This window comes from Strix uralensis, chromosome 3 (assembly GCF_047716275.1).
Source record: "Strix uralensis isolate ZFMK-TIS-50842 chromosome 3, bStrUra1, whole genome shotgun sequence".
Lineage (NCBI taxonomy): Eukaryota > Metazoa > Chordata > Aves > Strigiformes > Strigidae > Strix > Strix uralensis.
Genome location: NC_133974.1, coordinates 36728636 through 36737867, shown reverse-complemented (window position 1 = coordinate 36737867; position 9232 = coordinate 36728636). Strand labels below are relative to the sequence as shown.

General features: G+C 53.1%; 1 protein-coding gene across 1 annotated transcript; it reads left to right on the top strand.

Moving 5' to 3' along the window:
* The first annotated feature begins 5137 nt into the window (after nt 1-5137).
* Nucleotides 5138-8870, top strand: HTR1B (5-hydroxytryptamine receptor 1B). Its single transcript, XM_074861906.1, has 2 exons — nt 5138-6660; nt 7768-8870. The coding sequence occupies exon 1, from the start codon at nt 5456-5458 to the stop codon at nt 6593-6595; it is 1140 nt and encodes a 379-aa protein (XP_074718007.1). The 5' UTR covers nt 5138-5455; the 3' UTR covers nt 6596-6660; nt 7768-8870.
* Nucleotides 8871-9232: the final 362 nt, after the last annotated feature.

The window sequence follows — 9232 nt, the reverse complement described above, 5'->3', positions numbered from 1 at the left end:
AAATCAACTCTGGATGCCGAAAGGAAACCCTTACAGATTTCATCCTCTAAAGTGGAAAGAAAGACTTGAATATACTGAAGTGCGCCAAAGCTTTAAACCTGATATAGGTCCATATCTGAAAGATTTATCTCCTGCCAAGTCTGAGCACAGAACATGAGACTTTTTAAATCTGAATCCCTACAGAGTCTGAACACAGGGTCCTTTCCCTTCATGCTGAACAGGTTCTTTTTTTTTTTTTTTTCTCTTATGTGACAGGCAGGAGTTAAAGGTTATGCCATTGACTTTCAGTCCTGGTAGAGAGCTGTACCTTTAAGTTGTACTGTCACGGCTATTTCCTATGGTTCATTCCCCAATGGATCTGCGTGTATTTCATTGTAGACAGGTCCTGGTGGGCTAAAACCCCTTTAGGTGTACAACTGGAAACAGCCTGAACTGTAGGGATGATAGTTCAGCCAGACCCTCTGGCAGCAAAACTGGCATTTGCACTGATTTTAGTGTGAATTAGAGGCTCCAGCAGCCTCAGACGGAAACCACAATAATGAGCAGGCGACAGCCCTTTTCACATAAGCAGTCATTTCTTCTGCTTTGTAAGGAAGCAGGAGAATAATGGGCAGTGTGGAAGGAGAGGAGATGGGGCAGAATTGAAGCGGTTTCCTGTGGAGCATCTCCAGGAACATCATTAAACTCCTTGTAGATGAATGTGGAACAGTCACCAACCTCAACTGCTGCCTCCATGAACTGAAATGTGTCAGGATGGGTGCAGTGTCTGGAGATGAAATGGTAGAGACAGTGTAAGTGAGGACTGGAGTTTCTTTTTGCTTGACCTTAGTTGTTTACTTGAAGAGTAATTGAATATTCTTCAGAGGGTATCTGAGTGCATTTTGAAGCAACTGTGCCTGACCAGTATGAAGAATAAGGAGATAACTTGATCTGGCTTTATTCCCGTGGGTTGAGAAAGTCGGTGTATATGTGTGCCTATTGAGCCCATGTGCTTGGTTTTTTTTCTGGGTCCTTAGAGTCAAAATCAAAACCAGGCCCAGCTGTTCCTTATAATTAAATTTCAGTAACTCAAGCTGGGTGTTTTTATTTTGACTAGTGACTTAAAAGTGTTGGCATTTAAATGGCCTCAGCTATATTTCAAAGTTAACATTGAGAAACTTCACACATACATTAGCGTTATTTGTCTGTTGGCAAACTCAACAAAATACCACTGTGTTGATTTACATAGTGAAGGCTATCTTTGCTAACAGAAGGACTCAGAATTTCATTATTTAAAATATGAGGAAGAATCTTATCACAGTGCAGGAGGCTACAGATGACATTACACACAACTTACCACCTGAGTCAAGGGCAGAGGTGAATTTTATATCACGCACTGAGCCCTGTGTTCAAGTATACCTAAAAGATCGAAAAGCCAAAACCCACACAACTTTATCTGTGGCCAGGACAGATGTGACTGTAGGATGAGAACTCTTCCTTTCCGGTACTTAGGCTTGTTTCTATGTATCTGTCTTCTCTCTCTAATTTATTTGTAAGTCATTGATGACATTTATGCCATACGTGGGCAGTTTGTGATGCAATAAACCAGTAATAGGCTCAGTTTTCACTGCGGTTTCTATGTTAGGGTATTTTAGTACATCAAAATCTGGATATAAGAAGTATTAACAGTCTTACGTCAGCAGAAATTAATTTTATGCCTGCTTCTGCACAGGAGGCGAAACATCAGGAAATAGGATCTCTTCCCATAAGCATCTTTTCAGATCCAGTTAGGAGAGGGGAAGGTAAACAGTGAAATGCAAGCTTCAGGGTGACAGCACAGCAGTGAGATATGATTGTTCATGTGATAATGCATATGATTCACAGTAAGTTTCTGACTGGCACATCAAGACTCCAGTACTTATTGATGATCTAGTTAGAACCTGGTTCCTGCTTTCATCAAGTCTGGGTCCGTGGGAGCCCAGCTGTGGCACAGGGCTATGTGCAGCCTGGCTGGGCAGAAAGGAAGAGCAATTTTTTAAAACCTGAACACTTCTTGCTCTTACACAAATCCTGGGAACCAGCATGCACAGGCTAAAGAGAGCTGCAGTTCCATGTGTAAGGACATGACTTCTGCATGCCCCACCAGCAGTGATAAACAGCGCCAGGCCTATGACATGGAGCACTATTAGGAAGCTGGCTTCATTTTCTTGCTGCAGCTATTCCTAACCCAAGACTGAAGCCCCGGAGCAAAGCGTGGGGAATACTTACTGAACCTGCCCAGGAGGACACTTTTGGGAAGTCAAGTGAAGTCACCACAGCTAGACCCAGCATGGCCTGGGTGAATGTTTTCCTGACCACTGGCAGCAGTACTACACAACTGAGTAAGAAACAAGTGAGGACAAACAGAAGACAACAGAAGAGAAAAGCATCTTCTTGCCAAGACAAAGAGGGAAGCAATGAATGACGATTACTGATGAATAATAACCCAGAATTAATGGAGAGCAACAGCAAAAGCTGTGCATAGAACACAAACATTTTATAAGGGTAAACAGTGACATTAGTAGGGTGGCCAGAACTCATTGCCCATTCATATACTACTTGTCTGCATTATACGACATGGCTGATGGCAGTGGCTAGGGCTAGAACATTACCCTTGGAGGCTCTATAATTTTATCAGAAGAGCCTTTCCACAAGAGGAAAGCTGTTCCAAAACTGAATGAAGGACTAGGTTTTCCTCTTGTTATTACTGGTGTTTTAAATTTAAATCAGTTTCAGATACGTAGCCCTATTTGGGAAGAATGTTGAGCTACGGAGGCTCGAGGGCAGCTGCCAACTTAAGCACAACTAAATTAAGCCAGAAATGTAGAGCAGAACTGGAAGCTACAGCACACTGTATTAGAAACCAGGATTATAAAATCTCTGCCCATCAAAAAGACCAGAAGAATGTAGATAGCTCCATAATATTATTTTTAATGCAGTAAAGCCTAGAGGCTCCAACCAATTACCAGGCTCCACTGAGCAGAAGGAGGCACCACAAAATAAAGGCATAGAAACAAACCAAACCCAATCCCAAGCCCTTTTGGGAAAACAGAAAGACTTACCGACATTTTATCTTCCTATCCATTTGGTGAATGTAGGCAAACCTTGACTACCACACTTTGATTAATACAAGGCAATCCTCTCCCTACCTCACTTTTCGAGAGAGCCTAACTAAAGAGCTGACCTGAGACGATTTTACAGAATCTCAAGAATTGTCACGGCTTTTTTGATCTCAGGGGACCTGTGGGTGCTTGGCACATCCCAAGATCAGGGCACCTTGCCCAGTACTGAAATAGAGAGGGAAAGGGTTGTCCCTGCAGGGTTCTGGCTTTCCCACGCTGCTGTGCAGCCCCAGCTCTTCCTCAGTTCAACGCTTCTCTTCCTGTAGTTTCCTCACCCCTCCGCTCCACGATGGATCCTCTCCAGCCTCCTCTTGCTGTCCTTCCTCTATCTGCATCCTCTCAGGTGAGCCAGTGCCTCTTGCTCAAGGATGACCAACAGGGAACTGAGGTTTCTCAACCCGCCCATAACCAAGATCTCCCGGGCAGAACAATGCAGTGCCTACCCCTGCGTGGTACTGAGCATGGCCCGGGAAGGATGGGATGCGGGGCGGGGGGGGGCGGGGGGGCACAGGGAAACAATTTGCCTTCCTGCCACTAGAGGAAACCAGCAAGGAGGAGATACCCAAGAGGGGAGGGCTGAATTCGCAGAGAGCTTAGGCAGGTATCAGTAAGTGCAGGAGTGCACAGACATGCCCGCATACTTAAACCCTTGCCTCTTCTTTACAGGGTTTGTCGTGACATCTTTGGGAGATTTACTCGAGGGCTGGACCACAGACATTTCACTGAGTTTGGAATTACCCTAACCCAGCAAAAAGACCCTTTGTGTGCAAAACTTTCCTGCGGCTGCGGAGAACAAACGCCGGTAGGAGTTTCAGGACCTAGACAAACGTGTGCTCCCGGTGCACCTCCTGCCCCCGCCTCCTGAGCGCTGAAGGGCACGTCAGGGCTGTTCAGTCACGGGTGTGCGTTTCCAAGCACACCAGGGAAAAAAAAAAATATGAAAAAAAGGGTGAGAAAGCCTGAGCCCAGGAGGCGCTGGATTGCGAAAAGTTTGAGTGTAAAGCAGGCGATGTGATCCGGTGGGACGCGCATCCTCCGCAGCAGCGGGACCCGCCGCGCCGCGGTGCAGAGCCCCGGCAGCCGGGCGGCCCCGCGCTGCCGCCCGGCCCGGCCGCGTCCCGCCCCGTTCTGCTCGCCCCTGCCCGTCCCCGCACGCCCAGCGCCGGCACCGAGCGGCACCTGCCACGCGGCGTGGGACGGGGCGGCGGGGCCAGCGGGCTCCGTGGGGAGCGGGGCACCGCCCCCCCCCGCCGCCCAGCGGGCGCGGTGCGAAAAGGGATGGGGCAGGCGAAGGGCCGGGGGGGAACCGCGTCCCCCAGCGTCGTGGCACGCCCCGTCGGGCTGCGGGGAGGGCTCGGAGGCCGCTCCCCCTCCGCGCTGCGGCGGGGCTGGGGCGGGGGGTGAGCTCGGGCTCCTCCCGACGCCGGCGGGGCAGGGGCGGGGGGCCGGCAGTAGGGCGGTGCGCGGGGCCGGGCCCCGCCGTGGGACGGCGGGGGGCTGCGAGAGGGAGGGCCGAGGGAGGCGGCGGCTCCTCCTCCGCGGGCGGGCGGGCGGGCAGGCGGCCCGCCCGGGAGCGGCACCGGTTGCTCGGTGCCGGCGGAGCCGCGCCGCGCCGCCCGCTATATAAGGGGCGGCGGCTGCTCGTCGCTCTCTCACACCGGCCCCTGCCCGCGGCTGCCGGCGCTTGGGCCGAGGCCGGGCCCCGACAGCATGGCCCGCGGCAGGGCGCGATGGGAGGTGGTCTCCCCCCCTGCCTCCCGCAGACCCTCCTCTTCCTCCTCCTTCTGCTCCTCCCGCACCCGCGGCGGCGGCTGCAAACTTGCTGCGGCGGGCTGCGTGTGAAGGCCGGGCCCGGCGGGGCGGCTCCACTGCCCTCGCAGCCGCCGCGGCCGCGCCGTCGCGCCCGCAGCCCGGGGGGCCAGGCCGCCGCCCGCGGGCATGCGGCGCCGCCGCTGCCGCTGCGCCCGTCGAGACGCGGAGCGGAGCCGCGGGCGGCGGGGCTGCGCCTAGGGGCGGCCGGGGCGGGAGCCCCATGCCCGGGGCTCGCCGCGCTCCGCGGGGAGGTGGCGGAGCGATGAGCTGGCGGGGCGGGCGGGCACGCCTGGTCCCCGGTTTGCCCGGCTCCCTCGCCTGCGGGGAGTGAGGCTCCGCGGAGCCCGCTCGGCGCTCCCGGAAGGGCGGGCGGGCGGGCGGGAGGTGGTGCCGGCGCGGGGATGCTGCAGCCCTCCCCCGGCGCCGACGGGGTCCTGCCGGGGTAGCGGCCCCGCCGTGCCGCGCCGAGCCCCGCCGTCTGCGGGGGCGGCGGCCGCGGAGGTATGGAGCCGGCCGGCCCCTGCCAGGCGCCGCTGCTCCCCGGGAACGACTCTTACCACGGCCGAAACTGCAGCGCCGAGGAAGGGAACTACCAAGACGCCACCCCCCTCTCTGGGAAGATCGTGCTCGCCGTCGTCCTGGCGCTCGTCACCCTGGCCACGGTGCTCTCCAACGCCTTTGTCATCGCCACAGTCTACCAGACGAGGAAACTCCACACGCCGGCCAACTATCTCATCGCCTCGCTGGCCGTCACCGACCTCCTCGTCTCCATCCTCGTCATGCCCATCAGCACCATGTACACTGTGACCGGCAAGTGGACGCTGGGCCAGATCGTCTGCGATATCTGGCTGTCCTCGGACATCACCTGTTGCACGGCGTCTATCCTGCACCTCTGTGTCATCGCCCTGGACCGCTACTGGGCGATCACCGACGCCGTCGAGTACTCCACGAAACGGACTCCCAAGCGGGCAGCGGGCATGATCGCTCTGGTATGGGTTTTCTCCATCTGCATCTCCATGCCCCCTTTGTTTTGGCGGCAGGTGAAGGCCGAGGAAGTCTCTCACTGTGTGGTGAACACGGACCACGTCCTCTACACCGTGTACTCCACGGTGGGAGCCTTCTACTTCCCCACTCTGCTGCTAATAGCCCTCTACGGGAGGATCTACGTGGAAGCCAGATCGCGGATTTTGAAGCAGACGCCAAAGAAAGCCGGCAAAAGACTAACGCGGGCTCAGTTAATCACAGACTCCCCGGGGTCGTCCTCCTCCGTCACGTCCATAAACTCCAAGGCCCCCGAGGGATCCAGCGAAACGGGCTCTCCTGTGTACATGAACCAGGTGAAGGTGAAGGTCTCGGACGCCCTGCTGGAGAAGAAGAAGCTCACGGCTGCTAGAGAGCGGAAAGCTACAAAGACTTTAGGGATTATTTTAGGAGCCTTCATCGTCTGTTGGCTGCCCTTTTTCATCATCAGCCTGGTGTTGCCTATTTGCAAGGACGCTTGCTGGTTCCACATGGCCATCTTTGACTTTTTCACGTGGCTTGGATATCTCAACTCCCTCATCAACCCCATCATCTATACTATGTCTAACGAAGACTTCAAACAAGCTTTCCACAAACTCATACGTTTCCGATGCACAAGCTGAAAATTTTGAACGCGATGTGTTTCTCCGGGGCTGCCCCCATTGCACGCCCGTGCCCGACGCCACAGGTAGGTGCGCTCCCTGCGCACCCTCCCCCCGCCCCCCCCCCGCGGCGAGCGGCCGATGCTCGGGGCGGGAAGGCCGGGGGGGGGGGGGGGGGGGGGGCGGGGATCGGGAATGGGGGGAGGAGGTACGACCCCACAAACAGCTCTTCCATCTCGTCTCGGGCAGGACCGGCTGCTTTCTAGCCCGCTCGGAGGGGTGGGGGCGAGCCCCGCGGGAGGGAGGCAGGAGCGCCGTGCAAGGCTCCCTTCGAGCCGAGCCCAGCCCAGCCGTGGGTCGGGCCGGCACGGCACTCCCCTGGCTGGTGTTCAGCCCCTTTGCAAGTGGCGGCGAACAGTGGCGATGCTGCGCGCTCCTGACATTTCACAGTGCGTGTGTGTGTGTGTGTGTGTGTGTGTGTGTGTGTGTGTCGTGTCCCGTCCCCCCCCCCTCCTCGCACGGAGTGACTCACGGCAATCTGCTTTTTATTCCACCTATTAAACCAATCTGCCGCCATTTCGCATGCTTAATGCCCGTGTTTAGACCAATTAGTGCTAAACGGCACTTGCTCTCCAGCCCGCCTGCGGAGCTCCCCGGGGACCGGCGGGGCAGGGCCGGGCAGGGCAGGGCAGGGCAGCCCCCCCCCGGCACGGCGGTGTTCCCCGGTACCGCCTCCCGGCCCCCGTCGGCAGCTGGAGGCATCGCTGGGCAGCCGGGGGTGCAACCCTTTGCAGGGAGTCGGATGCAGCCCTGGTGCCAGCGTCGGGTTGTTTTGGGTTCGGTTTTTTGGGGTTTTTTTTGGAAAGGGAGGAAGGTAGGACAGGCCCCAGATGAAGGCTGCTTGTAAAGTTCAGCCTACTTTCTGGCCGCCGTATGGCTCCGGCTGCTCGTACTGGGAGCGGAGCGGATTGGGAGCCGGCATCCTGCGAGGAAAGCTGCCTTTTAGCTTCTGTGAGAGACTCGACGCCTCTGTGGTTTTTTCTTCACACGCGGAAAAGCTGTGCCTTTCTGTGCCTCTGTCAAAAGTGGCGGTCAGCTAATAGCTAACCTCAGCGCCACGTTCTGCAGAATACATACTTGCCTTTATTGTGATACTTTAATAATTCTGCCAATCTTTTGCTTTTTGTCTGCAGAATCAAGTTGCTATTGTAAAGACCCACTGCTTGAAACTTCCCCAAGCCCAGTTGCCAGACTCATGATGCTGCAAAAACGTCAATACATACTGCCACCAAACTGCTCAGCTCTGCATTTCAGTGTAATGACTCTGGCAGAGATGCTGTACCAATAGTCACGCAGATCAGTTGCAAAAAAAGAGGGCAGCCTCGAATCAAGGTCTATAATTCATCTGGACTGAAGAAAAAGTTTGAGAGTAAACTCCATTTATTTTGCAGGCTTAACTTCTTAATTTGTTCTCCGGCCGGTTGTAGGGGTGTGCACAAGAGCACAGTTGTCTCTGTCTGTGTTGGTAGCATAGTTGTACTTCTGCACACCTGTAATTTCTTTCAGTGGAAAGAGTTGCTCCCTTCACTTATGAGGCCAAGAGGAGAAAAAAAGCAGCGTTTAAAATAGGAGCATCACAGTAAAGTCTGTAAATGACTCCTTCAGCTGAACATGTGTGAGAAGTGACAGTGTGCAAAAGTTTTATATTTGTATTTCAAAACGATAGCAAATACAAATGCTATAGAAACGAGTTGTAGACCTTTTCAACTGCACTGCATATCTATAGTCTGTCCTCATAGTTGCCTTTATAAAGTAAATACTTCTTGCTTCTACTCCATAACTCAAGAGCAGAAATCAAGAAGTCCAGTGACCTTTTCCATAAACCAGCTGGGAATAGAAGTAGCAGTTTGATGTTGTAACCATGTTTTCCATTTTGTGTCAGTTGCACACCCTTACCGCATGAACCACTGCAAAATTTAGAATTCTCTAATTACATTATTTAGTGTTCTTTGTAAAGAAGTGAAGCAGTTTGCTCTTTCAGAAGAGCTATATCACCTGCAAAATAAATACCCATGAATCATGAATTAACTGATGTTAGTGAAATTACTCTCCTCCCTACTTCCCCCCTATTTTTATTTTTTTTTTTTCAGATCAGACCTTAAGACAGGTCTACGCATATTCAGCAGTCAGAGTTTCAGGATATGGTCCACCTGCTGTGATAGAACTGCATTGATTGTTCCTCCTATGTGTAAATGAAAATGAGTATAAACAATAAAACGCTTTACTGTGTTCTCAAGAGTGGTAGCAATTGTGTGACTGAAAGGAGTATTTATTGGTTTACCTGGTTGCTCAGTATTGACTTTTTAGGTACTGCTGATTTGATGAGTCACTCAAGAAGGCAATTGATGAAGGCTGAAATTACAAGCTTCGATTGGTGGTCAGATTTTTAACAGGCAGCTTTGCTTTCATCCTAAGTGGTACTGTTAGGTATAATTCTTACTATTTTCATGTAATCTCAGATTAAATTTTCAGGTGGTTTTTACAAATATTTTTCTTACTCCATTAAAATCAAACAAAACTTATTTTAGCACTTGGTGTGGATAATGTAATCAATGTTCCTTTAAAAATGTATGTATGTATTCTAGATGAGGGCTGTTA